General features: G+C 45.6%; 1 protein-coding gene and 2 non-coding genes across 3 annotated transcripts in view; 2 read left to right on the top strand and 1 right to left on the bottom strand.

Annotated features, from left to right (window-relative positions):
* Nucleotides 1-1397: 1397 nt before the first annotated feature.
* LOC114810731 lies at nt 1398-1535 on the top strand. Its single transcript, XR_003758426.1, has one exon. It is a non-coding gene; the product is annotated as a small nucleolar RNA SNORA7 (small nucleolar RNA).
* A 7390-nt stretch (nt 1536-8925) lies between these two features.
* LOC114810796 lies at nt 8926-9062 on the top strand. Its single transcript, XR_003758489.1, has one exon. It is a non-coding gene; the product is annotated as a small nucleolar RNA SNORA7 (small nucleolar RNA).
* Nucleotides 9063-9554: 492 nt separating this feature from the next.
* The window catches only part of MAT1A (methionine adenosyltransferase 1A), a 45149-nt gene continuing 38040 nt past the window's right edge, over nt 9555-16663 (bottom strand). Inside the window, exons 8-9 of the mRNA XM_029060615.2 lie at nt 14294-14427; nt 9555-12169 (exon numbers count right to left, since the gene is read on the bottom strand). Of these exons, the coding sequence (XP_028916448.1) occupies nt 12067-12169; nt 14294-14427 (237 nt within the window). The 3' untranslated portion in view covers nt 9555-12066. The remainder of the gene's footprint in view (nt 12170-14293; nt 14428-16663) is intronic.

Here is a 16663-nt window from a genome sequence, read left to right as displayed (position 1 = left end):
CTTAACAAATACCATTAAAATAAGGGAAGAGTATTGAGATTCCACAAATGTTTCCATAGACAACTGTCTTGCCCTTCTAAAAGATGATAATAATTATGGTATTTGTTAAGCGCTTACTATGTGCCAAGCACTGTTCTATGCGCTGGGGTAGATACAAGATAAGCAAGTTGTCCCACATGGGGCCCACATTCTTCATCCCAATTTTACAGATGAGGAAACTGAGGCCCAAGAAGCTAAGTGACTTGTCCAAAGTCACACAGCTGACAAGTGGCAGTGGCAGGTTTAGATGCCACAACCTTTGACTCCCAAGACGGTGCTCTTTTCACTAAGCCAGCTGCTTCTCGGTGACCTCTTTGATATCTAATACCCCCTCTTTTCATGTTCTATTTGTTGAAGAGGAAATTGAGCCTATTTACAACCATTTTTCATTGTCCTGGCATAAACAAATTAGTAGACTCTTAGCTCGCCCTCTAGACTTTAAGCTCACTGTGGGCAGGGAATGTGTCTACCAACTCTGTTGTATTGTAATATCGAACTCTCCCAAGCACTTAGAACAGTGCTCTACACATAGTAAATCCTCAGTAAATACAATTGATTGATTGAGAAGACACATATTCATTCAAGAGTAATTTTGTACTGACAGTGTTTCCTTGTATGTTTTTCCAATTTCTAGTTTCATTCTGTGAGATGTCATTATGAGCACAAATACGGTAGATCTACTTCAGAGACTGTAATTATCATTTTCTCAAATTTTCCATCCTTTTTCAAAGAAATTTCCCCTCTGGCCTGAAGTAAAACTTAGCTCAACAATTATGGGGAAAGTAGTCACCTCCTGTGTTTCTAAATTAGCAGGAAAAAGCTTAGGATGTACAGTTGTGTATGCCGAGAGTAAATTTTAAGTAATTTACAGGATTTTTTTAAGAAGGCTTAAAAGAACAGATATTTCAGCCTGCAAATCCTCATGATTAGAGCAGCGGGAACAGAAGGATTTAAAAGGGATTTTAGCAAGATGAGGTTGGACTAGAGAGATTACTACTTGCTCTTTGGACCCATGTGTTCAACACACCTTTTGTCTAACACATTTTCTAGACTAATACATTCTTGTTAGTATTCAAGTTCAGGAGGAGGAAGAATTAAAAGGCCCTAGAGAAATATAATATCTACAGTGTGTTTTCACTACTTTAAATGTCATATACACGTATGCTACTGCTATAATCAATCAACCAATCATATTTATTGAGTGATTACTGTGTGCACAGCACCGTACTAGCGCTTGGGAGAGTACAATATAACAGACCTGATAGACACGTTGGTTCTAAGGAAATAGTGTTAAGCAAGAGCACACTAAACAGAGTATTTCTTCCCATAGGAAATAATGTAAAGTGCAGGATTGTGTTCCCCTCTCAGAGTCACACCTGGAGAGTTTCCAGTAGTCTACCGGTCTCGGCTATGGGAGGAAGAGTCAAGCAGAGGCCTACCCATTCCATTCCTAGCTTGGGCAGTGGCTGGGGAGTGGAAGGCAATCTGCTACAAGGCAAAACTCACCTGTGATGGGCAGCAGTGGCATGGGAGAGAGTTGAGAGTGGAGACTCAAGTTTACTGCATGGAAAGAGGCTGTGGTAAACCACGTCTGTACTTTTACCAAGAAAACTCTCTGGATACACTACCAGAATGATTGCAGATGGAGGTGGGGGTGTTCTGGGAGAGTTGTGTCCGTGCTGTCACTGACTTGAAAGATAGCACGGAGTCCAGGAAAACACAGAGTTTCGCTGGTTTCTGGGCCTGGGAAGATGGTGGTGTTATTGACTAAAATAGGAAAGTTGGAGCAGAGAAGATTTGAAACGGTTGATGAGTAGTTTGGTTTTAGACATATTGAGTTTTTATTTCATTTGGCTTTAGTATTTGTTAAGCACTTACTATGTGTCCGGCACTGTACTAAGCACCGGGATAGATACAAGCTAATCAGGTTGGACACAGTCCTCGTCCCACAGTCTTAATCCCCATTTTACAGATGAGGTAACTGAGGCCCAGTGAAGTGAATTGCCCAAGGTCACTGTGTTACAAGGGCATGGCCCAGATTCACAAATCACTTCCCCACACCCAGCTACCCTTTGGTGTGGAAAGTGAAGGAGGCAGCTGAGATGGATGTTGTGGCGTTGACCAGCATCACCTAAAAGTCAGACCTCCAATCTCACTGTGATCCCTGTGCACACATAGGTCTAGAGCCTGCTATTGGTCCAGTGGAAAGAGCACAGCTCTGGGGAGCAGGAAACCTGGGTTCTAGACCAGGTTTTGTCTGCTGGTCCATCAGCAGTGAAGGTTTCTGATCAAAGAACCAATGAGGACATTCTGCAAGGTGGGGAGGCCTGAAAATGGGCTGGCCACTGTGGGAAGTGAGGGCCATGAAGCTGGCAAGGCAAGCACCTGCTGGCTCTTGATGCATTGACTGATGTTCTGCTGGGCTCACCTTGGACGTAACGGGTCCCGAAAGTTTGAAAATGACATTTTTGTAGGCAGTATTCCATGCCCCATCATGATCGTGATTGGCGCCAAAGAGAAAGCGTGAGCGGCAGAGCAGAAACCACTACCCCTAAAATCAGTTCCCCCCCAACAGGTTCTCCATCCTGAGATCTCGAGACCCCCCGAGGCTCGCCCGTCATTGTCAAAGGGAGACTCCACCAGGAAGAGGGCCCGGGGACGGAAGGAAATCATGGCCAGGCCCTCCAGGGCAGCTGCATGGGTATCGGGATACTTCTAGGAGGGGTGGACCCCAGTTTCAACTAGAGAGGAAATGAAGAGGAGTAAAAGAAAGTAAAACAACTCAGCCAGGCCAGTGGCCCAGCTCCAGTTCAAGCAAGAGATGAAGTCCGTTGCCTGCTCCTTCGCTGCCATCTGCTGGCTTCCGAGAAAAAGGGTTGGCTTGATTGAGCCGCTTACCTCTGCCACGATGACTCTTCTGGGGCGAAGAGATAGAGGGCCTCTTGCAGCGTTTCCTACTGGATAGAGCACGGGCCTAAAAGTTAGAAGGACCTGAGTTCCAAACCCACCCCCACCACTAGTCTGCTGCCTGACCTTGAGCCAATCACTTCACTCCTCTGTGCTTCAGAGAAGGCATCCAGAAAACAAATGTTGGTTCCCTATTGCAGTAGGATAACTGCCTCCCTGGGGCTCCTCCAGCTTTCCGGCCTTGGGGCGAACGCTGCAGGGAAGCAGACTTTGACGCAAGATGGAGATGTGGTGGGGGGCTGGAGGGGGCTGGGTTTTTGTTGATGCTAAGCCTGGGCTCCTCCAAGTCCAACTTTGGGACTCCCAAGAGAAATCTTACAGCCAATCCCCTTGCTGCCTCCTAGTCTCTTCGGCCCACCCCCGGTCCCTTCCAGACCTCCATTACCTCTCCATCCTGCTCTGGAGTGGGTTTCCCGAGGCCGGAAAGAGCCTGGAGGAGCCCGGATCGACAGCCCCAGCTTCTGTCGTTCTTGTGCTACTTGATCTGATGACACTCTCTGTCTCCACCCCGGCCCTCGCCTTTGCTGTGGCCAGCTTGCTTGGGCAGAGAGGTTCGGGAAAACAAGTGGCGGGCGTGAGCGGAACCTCTGACCCTGAGGGGCCTTCACCAATCTGTCCCTCTACACTTCCCTGCCACAAACTGGTCACCAGCCCTGGAGGGATGAAATATATTGCAGGCTCCATCCCAAAGGTTAGTGAGTGGCTCTCTCTTCCTTTCCCCTCCTGTGCCCGCAGTTCCTCTTCCTTATTATTCTCCTCTACCAGCCTTCCTCACCTGGAATGTGTTCCCACCACACCGATCCATCCTGCCACAGCCACCGCTCACCTTGACAGAATTAGTGATGAAACTAACCTCTTCCCCTTTCTACTTCTTCCACTGTCGGATCTGAGATTAGATTCCAGTCTAACAGCTGCTGATTGACAGCTGTGCTGCCTTGCCACACTGGGAAAGAAGTAACTGTGCCTTCTGATTGGCACTAAATGCAGCCTGATTGCCTGAATCCTGAAGGAGTTTCAGCCCTCCCAGGGAAGTAAAGATTGGAAATTAACTGGGGGTTATCGATTGAACAGAAGGAGCGAACCTGAAAAGAGCCAGGACAGAGAAGCTTAGAAGGGGAGAACCTGGTTCCTTTCCTTCAGCATAATCTCACTGTGGCCGCCGAGAAGAGCGGTGGACCTTTATCTCTCCATCTCCTTTCAAATCTCTGCTACCCGAATAGCTCTTTGAACTGAACAGAAACCCCCAGTCTTTGGTCATCCCAGGTTTCTGACACAAGGTGGAAAGTTACCCGTCAGGGCTGAAAAGACTCAAAAAGATGACTTTTGGTCTGCTAGCTTTTTGAAACCTTCCTGCTACTCCCAAGGGAATCCCACTCGCTCCCTGCTAGGATTCCCCGACCCCTTACCCCTTCTTGCACCCGTGATCAAAACAGAAAGTTGGCACCCATGTATGACTGTAAATGGATGGGTCTTTCTGTGACTATTTATGTTACTCTGAGTAACTATGTGAGCCAGTGTAAGTGTGTGTATGTGTGCCTGTGGAAATACGTGAGGGTGAGTACATGTGAATGTGTGATACTCCACATACGAGTGTGTTGGAGACAGTGTAACTGTGAGAGTGCGTGTGTGCTTTTTCTGGTATTTGTTAAGAGCTTAGTATGTGTCAAACACAGTACTAAATACTGGGGTAGATACAATTTTATCAGGTTGGACACAGTCCCTGCCCTGCATGGGGCTCACAACCTAAATTGGAGGGAGGGTTATATCCATTTTACAGATGAGGTAACTTGAGGCACAGAGACGTTAAGTGACTTGCCCAAGGCCACACAGCAAGCAATTGGAAAAGCTGGGATTGAAATCCAGGTCTTCTGACTCCCAGGACCATGTGCTTTCCACCAGGCCATGCTGCCTCTCTGTGTTTATGTGATTGTGAGACTCTTTGCACTGGGGCAGGGGTCTGGGACTCTGAATGTATATAAAATTACCTGCACTGTGTGCCCAAGGCACAACCCATGGTCAGTATTCCCTTAGCTGTCCTCTCTGCCCCGCCCCCTTACCAAAGCCACAGCTGAACTCAGTGCTATTTGTATGGTGAAGGTTTTGGATGCCTCCCATCCCATCCTCACCAAGCCCCTCTCCGTATAGTTTTAGTGTGAGGAGTTAGGGGATTTTTTTAAATAATATTTGTTTAGCGCTTTCTATATTATGCCAGGCACTGTACTAAGCGCTGGGTTAGATGCAAGATAATCAGGTTGGACACAGTCTTTATCCCACATGGGACCCACGGTCTTAATCCTCATTTTACAGATGAGGTACCAAAGGCACAGAGAAGTTAAGTGACTTGCTACAGGTCACAGAGCAGACAAGTGGCAGATCTGGGATTAGAACCCAAGTCCTTCTGACTCCCAGACCCATGTTCTTTTCCCTAGACCAGGCTGCTTTTCCAAGAAGTATACTCCAGGAGTGGTCCGAATGGTAAATTTTTCTGACCAGTTTGGAGGAGCAGGGATAAAAGGCACCCTGAGAAATGTAATGCCTAAAAGTCCATTTATACACTTTAAAGATATAGTTAGAAATGCAGGTGATTTTTATTTAGACTAATACTACCAGAAAGGAGTTAGGCCTGAGAAAGCAAGCCTTTCTCCCAAGGGATGGATTTATCATGCTTAGTTGGTGGCATTTAGCAGTTCTTCCTAAGGTATGTCACGCTCTTGGAGCCAAATAAGTCCCTGGGAAAACTTTGGAGTACGTTCCTGGCATTACCCATCGCAGGATCAACTTTCACTGCTGTAGGAGCCTCCGCAGTTGTGACTTCAACTCCTTTCCAGTCAAGTTCTGTGAAGCTAGTCCCGCCCCCTCACAGACAGGCCCTGGATTTTCGAACCCCAAATTAGTTCCTCCCCATTCCTCTTTCTAACATCTCTCGCTTCACTTTCTCTTCTGTATCTCTAACTCAGTGGGCCCTGCCACTGCTGATGCTGTAGACCTCACCACCCTGGGTCTCCCCAGCACCATCCTTCCGGCACCCAGAAAGTCAGGATCGGGAGCCGAATGGGGCAGAGCCTGGGGAGGGTGGGAGGCAGCGGCGGTGGAGGAATTCTTCAAGTCCCCTTCTCATTCTCCACGGACATCGGCTTTTCAAATCTCAAATGAGCCACCCTCTTCTTCCCATTCTTCCAACAGCTGCAACAGTAGGGGACCAGGGATGGATGGGGCAGGACAGGAGAGATCAGGTGGCCACTTAGGAGAAGGAGGGTGGGGGTAGAGGCCCCTTCTCCCCAAAGCCTCTGTCTCCAAGCCCCCCCTTTCCACCTCCACCATCGTCAACACTTGCTCATCTCCCACCCCGTCCTGCACAGCCTTGGAACCCCCAACTTGCAGTCCTAGAGGGTAAGGACTGCCAGACGTGAAAGGTTCTTCAGAGCAGTGACGAGGGCAGCGGTAGCAAGGCGCACCACCTTAGTGCCTCCCAGGAGAAAAATAAAAATTACAAAAATAGATCTAGAACAGAAGGAAGAGGTTGCAGGGAGAGTGGGGAGACAGCAGGGTGAGGTGGGACTGTCACAGGGCTTGGTCCAGGAAATGCACAGGAGTGAGGATGGCTGGGCTAGGGGAGGATGGAATGGGGCTACTTCCCAGATAAATTAGAGGAAGCCGAGATTCCCCACTGACATCAATCAGTCAATCAATCAATGGTATTTATTGAGTGCTTACTTTGTGCAGAGCACTTGGGAGAGTATGATATAACCACAGTAGAGTGGCCTGGGGACTGCATTTTGCACCGCACTTGAACCCACAGACTGCCCACGGACCCTCCCTCCTCCACATCCTGCAGTCCCTGTATAGGTACCCAACTCCAGCCTCTCCACCCAGACCCCTGCTCCGACAGACTCCCACAACCCACACCCAGAGGCCCCCAACCTATTTCCATCCTTCACCTTAGTTGCCATTGTTTTTACGAGATGTTCTTCCCCTTGACGCTGTTTAGTGCCATTGTTCTTGTCTGTCCGTCTCCCCCGATTAGACTGTAAGCCCGTCAAACGGCGGGGACTGTCTCTATCTGTTGCCGACCTGTTCATCCCAAGCGCTTAGTACAGTGCTCTGCACATAGTAAGCGCTCAATAAATACTATTGAATGAATGAATGAATGAACTAACCACTGGGCCCCAGACACTGATTCTTCATCCATGCCCGACCAGCCGCACAAACTCTACAGTTTCTTTTAGTTCTAATGGGAGGTGATCTGTGGACCAGTGTGCAATCCCTTCCTGGAGCAGGATGGTTTCAGGTCTACACATTTGTGGGTTTTTTTGTTTTTTTAAATGGTATTTGTTAATCAGTCAATCATATTTATTGAGCACTTACTATGTGCAGAGCGCTGTTCTAAATATTTGGGCAAGTACAATACAACAGAATTAGCAGACCCGTTCCCAACCCATAACAAGTTTATAGTCTAAAGTGAGCTTAAGTCCTTGTACCTGTCGTGGGTAGGGATTGTCTCTCTTTGTTGCTGAATTGTACTTTCCTAGCACTTAGTACAGTGCTCCGCACACAGTAAGTGCTCAATAAATACAATTGAATGAAGAATGAATGAACACTTATTATGTGCCAGGCACTGTACTAAGCATTGGGGTAGATATAAGATGATCAGATTGGTTACAGTCCATGTCCCACATGGGGCATGCAGCCATGTCCCACATGGGGCATGCAGTCTTACGGATGAGGTAATTGAGGCACAGAGAAGTTAAGTGACTTGCCCAAGGTCACCCAGTAGACAAGGGGGCAGAGCTGGGATTAGAACCCAGGTTCTCCTGATTCCCAAGCCCGTGCTGTATCCATTGGGCCATGCTGCTTCTCCAATCACTTTCAGACCATTTTTTTTGGTTAGGAAGGAAGGACTCCATCCTCCCACCTTCTAAATATTGAGTATGGTGAGTTGATCAGAAAGTTCTAATCTGCTGGCCTGTGTGCTTCATCTCCCTGAGTCTTGAGCATTTCATCTTGTCTGGAAAATGAGGACAAGAATAGTGTTTTGGAAGGTTTACTGAGTGCCATTTCTTAGGGCTATATGTGATCTCTTGGCATTGTTTCTTCAGTGTTTGCAAATTTACAGGTGAATGTAATCAGTCCCTGCCCCTCATCAAACTCACAGTCTAAGTAGGAGGGAGAATGGGTATTGAATTCCCATTTTACAGATGAGAAAACCAAGGAAAATGGAGCACAGGAGCACAAATGAACTTCCCAAGCTCCCAGGACAGTGTGTCCACTCTTTCCTTTTGAGTTCATTTTCAGTAATTCATTGTGGGGGATAAGAGGTTAGAGGTGGGAAGGGTTGCAGGATGAAAGATGAATAAGTCTTTCCCAAAGATGCTTCCCACTAATCAACAATATAAAAGACTTATTTGATAGGGATATATTTTCAAGGTGACTTCTACATTGTTTTCTGCTTTCATGGCAGAGAAAGAGTGGTGTGGAACCAGAGAGACCAGAACCAGGTAGAAGTCCGGGAATCTGAAGGTAAGGAGGCATCAGAGATGCTGGCCTTTGTATTGTACTCTCCCAAGCCCTTAGGATAGTGTTCTGCATGCAGCAAGCACTCAGTAAAAACCATTGATGATGATGAAAATCTTTTCTAGGATCTGGTCTCTGCTTGGGTCCAGGGTCTGAGGCAGTATATGGGTACAGGACACATCCCAGGAACATTTCAGGCATACAAGCTTTTCTTGCTCCACCTACCCTTTCCCTCCTTTATTCATTCATTCAGTAGTATTTATTGAGCGCTTACTATGTGCCGAGCACTGTACTACCTACCCATCCCTACATATGCACGTTCTCATAGCTGCTGTGCCTGTTTGATAACTTGCTGGGAGGGAAGGCTGCCTGCCTTCATAATTTAATTTCTAATTAGTCCTGAAGATTCCCCTCTCAGGATCGCATCTGGAGAGTTTATAGTACTCTGCCTGTCTTGGCTAAAGGAGGGAAAGTCAAGCAGAGCCATACCCATTCCATTTCTAGTTTGGCCAGTGGCTGAGAGTGGAAGGCAATCTGCTACAAGTCAAAACTCACCTGTGCTGGGCAGCAGTGGCATGGGAGAGAGTCGAGGGCGGAGACTCAAGTTTACTGCGCAGAAAAAGGCAATGGTAAACCACTTCCTTATTTTTGCCAAGAAACCTCTAGGATATACTACGAGACAATTGTAGATGGAAGTGGAGTGTTCTGAGAGAGATGTGTCCATGAAGTCGCTATGGGCCAGAGATGACTTGACAGAATAAGACAATACAAGCCCTGAAAGAGATGCTACTGAGGATGCTGAGCCATTACTCCTCTGGGCCCTTGGGTTTAGGTAGCTAAGAGAGTTCAGAAAAGTTTAAATCCCAGGATGGGGTCACTTATCTTTGGAGAACCTATGAACCTATGCGAGTTGATCTAGTTTCCATTTGCATTTCTAAAGTCGCATTTGTGCACCAAATAGGCCAACCACATATTTTCCCACAGATGATTTTAGAGGAAGTCTAAATTACCCAGAAGCTGTATAGACTAAGAGCAAATCCAGTATTGTTTGAGTATTTATTATATACAGAGCTAGCAAGTCAATTTAGAGAAGGAAAGATGTGAGCTTTATACAGATATCATTTTAAAAACCTCTCCTGTTTTGGTGAAGAAAGTAGAAAAGTATTCGAATTGAAAATAGGTTCCAAAATAAATTTGCACTTGATAAGTCCTAGAGACAAGTCAAGTCAATCCAATCACTTGCTCTTTAGCTAAGTTACAAATTCCAGCCAAATGTGAATAGCCTCCAGACCCGAAAACTTTCTGGAATCCTTCTGGAACCTCTTGATTCCAAGGCCTTCTTGGTTAAAGTGCTTTTGCTTAGGATTTAGGCGCTGGTGTTTGTTGGTAAATTCACCTTTCCTGTCAGTGTTTAGCAACTTCAAGTCAGTATTAGGTTATGGAATCAAAGAAAAGGATGGATGGCATCACATGCCACAGTAAAGGAAATGGTTCCCTGAAGACAGGGATCATGTTGGGCTTCAAGGAGCAAAGTTATCCAATGAGAAGAAATGTCCCTTTTTTCCTGAGGCTTCTCCGACTTCATTCATCAGAAATCCCTTTATACATGGAAATAGAAATTGTACCTCACTTGGGCACTAATCAATTCCTCCAGACAGAGGTGACTTCTTTATGATATTTGTTAAGTGTTTACTATTTGCCAGACACTTTACTAAGTGCTGGCTTGATACAATCTAATCAGGTTGGACGCAGTCCCTGTCCCACCTCAGGCTCCCAATCTTAATCCCCATTTTAGAGATGAGGTAACTGAGTCACAGAAAAGTTAAGTGACTTGCTCAAAGTCACCCAGTAGATTTGTTTGTTTGATATTGAAGGAAGATTCCTGTCCTAGCCATTCACTGCGATAGAAATGACCAAACCACAAAGAAAAGGCCACTTTGGCAGGAAGAAGGGTTTAAAAAGAAGGTCCCATTAAAGACAATAGCAAAAGAAGGGAAATAGTAACAGTGCAGCTGGGGAGAGATGGGTGCAGTGGAAGCTGGAAGAATTGGCAGTGGAGAGGGCTTCATCCTCAGGGATTTACACTGCAATTATCTTAAGTGGCTCTGAATCGTATTAGGGAGCTGGACTCAAGTTGGGATGTTCTTTTTTGGGGTTGGGATTTAGTCTTATTCTGCACTGAAGCTTGTAAAGAAAACTAAGGCATACTGTTTCATTTAGTGTATCTTGGTCGAATGTTCCAAATCAAGAGTAGCCTTTTCAATGGGCTTATCAGTGGATGTGCTTTGTGGTCGAGGGAAGAAATGTACACTTGAGTCAGGAGCATCATGTTTTCTACCCAGCAGCACAACATAGCAAGTATAAGGAGGAAGAGCTTTGGCAGTTTGGGCTCAATGCTTTTGCACACGTAACTTACATACACTAGTATTCTTCCTGCCTGTGAGTAACTCGCTTTCTTTTTCCAAAGTTGGTTGACTCCTCTTCACGCAGTAGGCGGCTTCCTCGTGGGGAACCCCAAATCAATAAGGGCATTGGATCCCAGAATTTCCCACAGGGCAATTCAAATGACTAAGTCTGCTGCTTGCTTAGCAGCAAGCTTTTCTCCTCGAAATACCACCGTGGTGTGCTTGATTAGAAGATGACACACCTTCAGCTCTTTGGCGAATATTCCTGAGATGGAACAAATGCTCCTTTGTTTTCTCCTCAGAGGCTTGTCCCGATTTAGACACCGCCTGCACCAGTACCACGCAAATTTCTAGTGGGATATCTTCCACGGTCCTATTTCAAAACAAACAAATGTGAAAGCTTTACATTCTAGCGATATACACCCCTCCTCTTGAAAGGCCAGAGACTGAAGGGGCTTTCTGCTGCCTGAAAAGTGGACTCAGAACCTAGGGCAAAGTGGAGCCGTTATTTAGGACTATTCAGAACTCGGACTTAGAGAGAGAGAGAGAGAGCTCATTGCCAGATCAGTTAAGACACAGGCACTTCCCGGCTAAGGGCATTACCTCTGAAACATCAGGCTACTTGGGGTATCCTGGGCGGGTGCCAAGACACATACCCAATCCAAGGAGTAGAGTTTCAGAGAGCCGAGGCTACAGGGATATGCTACCCTATCATTTATCCACGGGGAGCTCAGATGTGCCTGGGATGTAATGAGCACCAGTTAAGAAGCTATCCCCAGAAAATTCTCCTGAGCAATAAGAGGACCTCATAGCATGGTTAAGAATCCTTTGAACATAAGACCATCTTGTGTCAGAGTCAAAGATGAATGAAAATCAAATTATGCCTCAAAAATGCATGTGACCTAGCAGCAACAGAAATTGAACCGTATTTTGCCTCCTGATGGTAACTTGACCTCACTGTGCTACGAGCAGGCTCAGCTTGGCACAGCTTTGATGGGGAAGCAGGGCATTGCATTGGAAAGTGAACCAGTTCCTACAAAGAGAATGGGTCATCCCTCTGTGCGTATTCTGAAATCCCAAGATCTTGATAGAAAGCAGCCGACCAGAGGCTCAGGAGATTCCCGAAGCCTGGCTCCTTCCAGCGTTATAAGACGAGTTCCTTGGGAATTTCCCACGGGAATTCATTCCTTCCGAAGTGGCCGTAGCACGCCGTCTTCTGGTAAATGGGTTTCTTTAAATCCAGATCCCTGGCGTTCCACAAAAGAAAAGACAATTCATCATTGAGATTATTCTAGAATGATGACGGCCCCATTTTTCCCATTTTTTCTTAGACTGTGGGCTCCTGAGGGGCCAAGGACTGTGTCGAATTTTAACCTGTATATTTTTTCCTCAGTGCTTCCCCCGCTAAACTGTAAGCTCCTTGTGGGTAGGAAACGTGTCTACCAACTCTGTTATAGTGTACTCTCCTGAATGCTTAGTCCAGTATTCTGCACACAGTAAACACCCAATAAATACAATTGATTAATTAGTACAGTTCTCTGAACAGAGTAAGCACTTAATAAATAACACTGTTATTCCAACCCAACATTGAAAACAGGGACCCTGTTCTCCTGGGAGGGATGGATAGCCTGCTGAGCCAAGTGTTTAAATCCATTAAAATAGGGGTGTGAGGAAGGGGCAAGGGAAGAAAGAGTTCCTCCTTCCTCCCACTTAACCCTGGGCAGGCCAGGCACACTGCCTCTATGCAGTCCCGATGGAGCCCACCGCCCTTCGCTCCAGAGGGCCCCCAGTACTGCAGGGGACTGTTAGGGTAGCCTAGCCAAAAAAAATAATAATGATAATAATAATAATGATGGAATTTTTAAAATGCTTAATATGTGCCAAGCGCCGTTCTAAGCACTGAGCACGTTCTAAGGGCTGAGCACCATTCTAAGTGCTGAGCAAAGACTCATGACTAGGAGGTGAGAATCCTGGAGTCTAATCCCAGCTCTGTCACAGGCCTGTTAGGTGACCTTGGCCAAGTCACTTCACTCTCCATCTCTCAACTACCTCATCTTTAAAATAGGAAGATGATACCTGGGCTCCCTACACCTTAGACTTTGAATCCCATGTGTGGCAGGGAATGGGCCTGATATGACTCTCTAGTACTTATCCCAGTGCCTAGGAGAGTGCTAGACACATAGTACACATAGTAAGTGCATAGTAAATACCATTATCATTATTATAATTATTTTCATTACTATTATTTTTATGATCGGGGTGGGGCAACAGAGTAAAAATAATAATAATAATTGTGGTATTTGTTAAGTGTTTACTGTATGTCAGGCACTGTACTAAGGTGGGTACAAGCAAATCAGGTTGCACACAGTCCCTGTCCCACATTGGGCTCATAGTCTTCATCCCCATTTTACAGTTAAGGGAACTGAGGCACAGAGAAGTAAAGTGACTTACCAAAGGTCACACAACAGAAAAGGAGTAAACTGGGGTTAGAACCCAGGTCCTTCTGACTTCTAGGCCCATGTTTATCCACTAGGACATGCTGCTTCTTTCAGCATGTCTTTTGGGAACTGTAATCATCCCACTCCATGCCCCAGGGTGTGCAGGCACAGTGCATACAGAAAGCACTCAATAAATACCATTAACTGAGTGTGATAATCAATTGTATTTATTGAGCACTTACACTGTACAGAGCACTGTACCACACATTTGGAAGAGTACAGTATAACAATATAACAGAGTTGGTACACATGCCTCCTGCCCACAGTGACCTTACAGTCTAGAGGGATACAGATAATATAAATAAAAATAAATTGGGCTTTGTACATATGTGATAGACCTAGGGCAGAGGGGATACAGGCAAGGCTGCATTTCTTGGGAGAGCAAAGAGAGTCTCCACCCCTTGGCAAGCCTGCTCTTAAGGCAGAAGGCTCTGGTCTGGTTACAACCCCTTTAACTCAACCTGGATAACAAACTGTAATAAATCCTGCTGCTCACATGTACACAGCAATATTTAACAGATGGTGATCAGCATTCACAGTAAAGAGAGCACTATTAATAGAAGTCGAAAAGGTTTTTGAGCCAAGTTAGCTGTAAGAATGCAAGTGGTGGGGAATAAGAATAATTTTGAAAATGAGAGAAGAGGAGAGCTGCTCTGAAGATATCATTAGTTCCTCTTTCTGGAACAGGAATTCTTAGATCAACCATTCCATCCCTGCATTCTGCCTAAAGGCAAAAATCTCCTGAATTGAATGATTGTTCTGGACACAAAAGGAGGGTGGAGTTATCTTTCTTCAAATCACTCTCATTCCAGTTATTGTACTGTTCAGAAAAAGTGACTAGAACACCTAAGTGTGGGACTACTGACATTTTACCTGACAATAACCCCAGGACGAAGGTCAAAGTTCTTGTGCACCACATCCAGCAGCTCTTTCTCTGTCTTTTTGGAGGTTCCGTAGGTGAACAGGGAAATGGATAGGGGATGAGCCACACCAATGGCGTAAGAAACCTTCAGAAGGAAATTAATCAATTGTATTTATTGACCCTTACTGTATATGGAGCCTTGTACTAATGCTTGGGACAGTACAATATAACAGAGTTCCCTGCCCACAGTGAACTTACAATCTCGTGGGGGTTACAGACATTGATATAAATAAATTCATTCACTCAATTGTATTTATTTATATATAAATAAATTATAGATATGTACTTAAGTTTTATGGGGCTGGGAGCCCGGGGGGAATAAAGGTGAAAATCCAAGAGAAAAGTGACACGGAAGGGAGTGGGAGAAGAGGAAATGAGAGCTTAGTTGGGGAAGGCTTCTTGGAGGAGATTTTATTTTAATAAAGCTTGAAGGTGGAGAGGGTGAACATCTGTCAGATACGAAGAGTGAGGGCATTCTCCAGGCCAGAGGCAGGATGTAGGTGAGAAGACAGAGGTGAGATAGATGAGATCAAGGTATAATTAGTAGGTTGGCATTAGAGGAGCGAAGTATGAGGGCTAGGTTGTAGTAGGAAATCAGGGAGATAAGATAGGGAGAAGGTGACTGAGTGCTTTAAAGCTTTTGGTAAGGAGTTTCCTTTTGGTATGGAGGTGGATAGGCAACCACTGGAGGTTCTTAAGGAATGGGGAAACATGAGCTGAATGGTTGTGTAGAAAAATGATCTGGGCAGCAGAATGAAATATGGACCAGAGTGGGCAGAGACAGGAGGCAGGGAGGTCAGAAAGGAGACTGTTGTAGTAGTCAAGGCAGAATAGGATAAATGTTTGGATTAATAATAATAATAATAATAATGTTGGTATTTGTTAAGCACTTACTATGTGCAGAGCACTGTTCTAAGCGCTGGGGTAGATACAGGGTAATCAGTTTGTCTCACGTGAGGCTCACAGTTAATCCCTAATTCACAGATGAGGTAACTGAGGCACAGAGAAGTTAAGTGACTTGCCCACAGTCATACAGCTAAGTGGCAGAGCCGGAAATCGAACCCATGACCTCTGACTCTGAAGCCCAGGCTCTTTTCACTGAGCCACGCTGCTTCCAAACTGATTAACTTGGTAGCAGTTTGGATGGAGAGGGAAGGGCAGGTTTTAGCGATGTTGTGGAGATTGAACAAAGCAGGATTTGGTGACAGACTGAATATATGGGTTGAATGAGAGAGATGAGTTGAGGACAGTGCCAAGGTTAAGAGCTTGTGAAATCAAGCTCAAGAGATCGTGTTGGCTTAGCAGGAAGCTCACAGATTAATCACTGTCTTTCTCAGCACCCACTGCCCTGCCCATTCTTGGAAAGCAGCATGGCTTGGATAGAGCACGGGCTTGGGAGTCAGATGTGCAATCTAATCCCAGCTCCGCCACTTGTCTGCTGTGTGACCTTTGGGCAAGCTACTTAACTTCTCTGTGCCTCAGTTATCTCATCTGTAAAATGGGGATTAAGACTGTGAGCCCCACGTGAGACACCTGATTACCTTTTATCTACCCTAGTGCTTAGAACAGTGCTTGGCACATAGTAAGCACTTAACAAACACCATAATTATTATTAAGTGGATCAGGTAAAAGTCTTGAGGAACTACTCTGCATTCCAAAGTGATGTCTAACTAAGCAAGGTTCCCCTACCACCTGGGCTTCCAGACTCAGTTTTCTCCATGTGAAATGCAAATTAATCAATCGCAGCTCTCCCCATCTTCATAGTCCTTCTGGAGGGTAGTGTTGTCTACAGTAATGGGAAAGACAGGGGATGGACAGGGTTTGGATGGAAAAATGAGGAGTTCTGTCTGGGCATGTTAAGTTTGAGGTGACAGAGGGACACTTATTGAATGGTTTACTGACACTATTCCTTGCCCTACCCCATAAGCAAAATGTGGGGAATAAAGGAGATCAGTATGGAAGGCAACTGGAACTTCTCAGAAAACAATGATACAAAATTCAAGGAAATTCAGACGTGTTTCAGAAGAGTAGAATCCCAGCCCTAGCCTGGACAATACCTTCCCTGGCTTTCAGCAGTTCAGTCAGTCAGTCAATCTCATTTATTGAGCGCTTACTGTGTGCTGAGCACTGTACTAAGCACTTAGGAGAGAATATAACAGACACATTCCCTGCCCACAGAGAGCTCGCAGTTCAGAGGGGGAGACAGACATCAGTATTAATAAAAAAATCACAGCTATGTTCATAAGAGCTGTGGGACTGGGAGGGGAGGTGTCTGTTTAGTGTTATATTGTACTCTCCCAAGCACTTTGTACAGTACTCTG

Source organism: Ornithorhynchus anatinus, chromosome 3 (genome assembly GCF_004115215.2).
Source record: "Ornithorhynchus anatinus isolate Pmale09 chromosome 3, mOrnAna1.pri.v4, whole genome shotgun sequence".
NCBI classification, from domain to species: Eukaryota; Metazoa; Chordata; class Mammalia; order Monotremata; family Ornithorhynchidae; genus Ornithorhynchus; species Ornithorhynchus anatinus.
The sequence above is the reverse complement of the archived record's forward strand: the minus strand, read 5'-3'. Positions and strand labels throughout refer to the sequence as shown.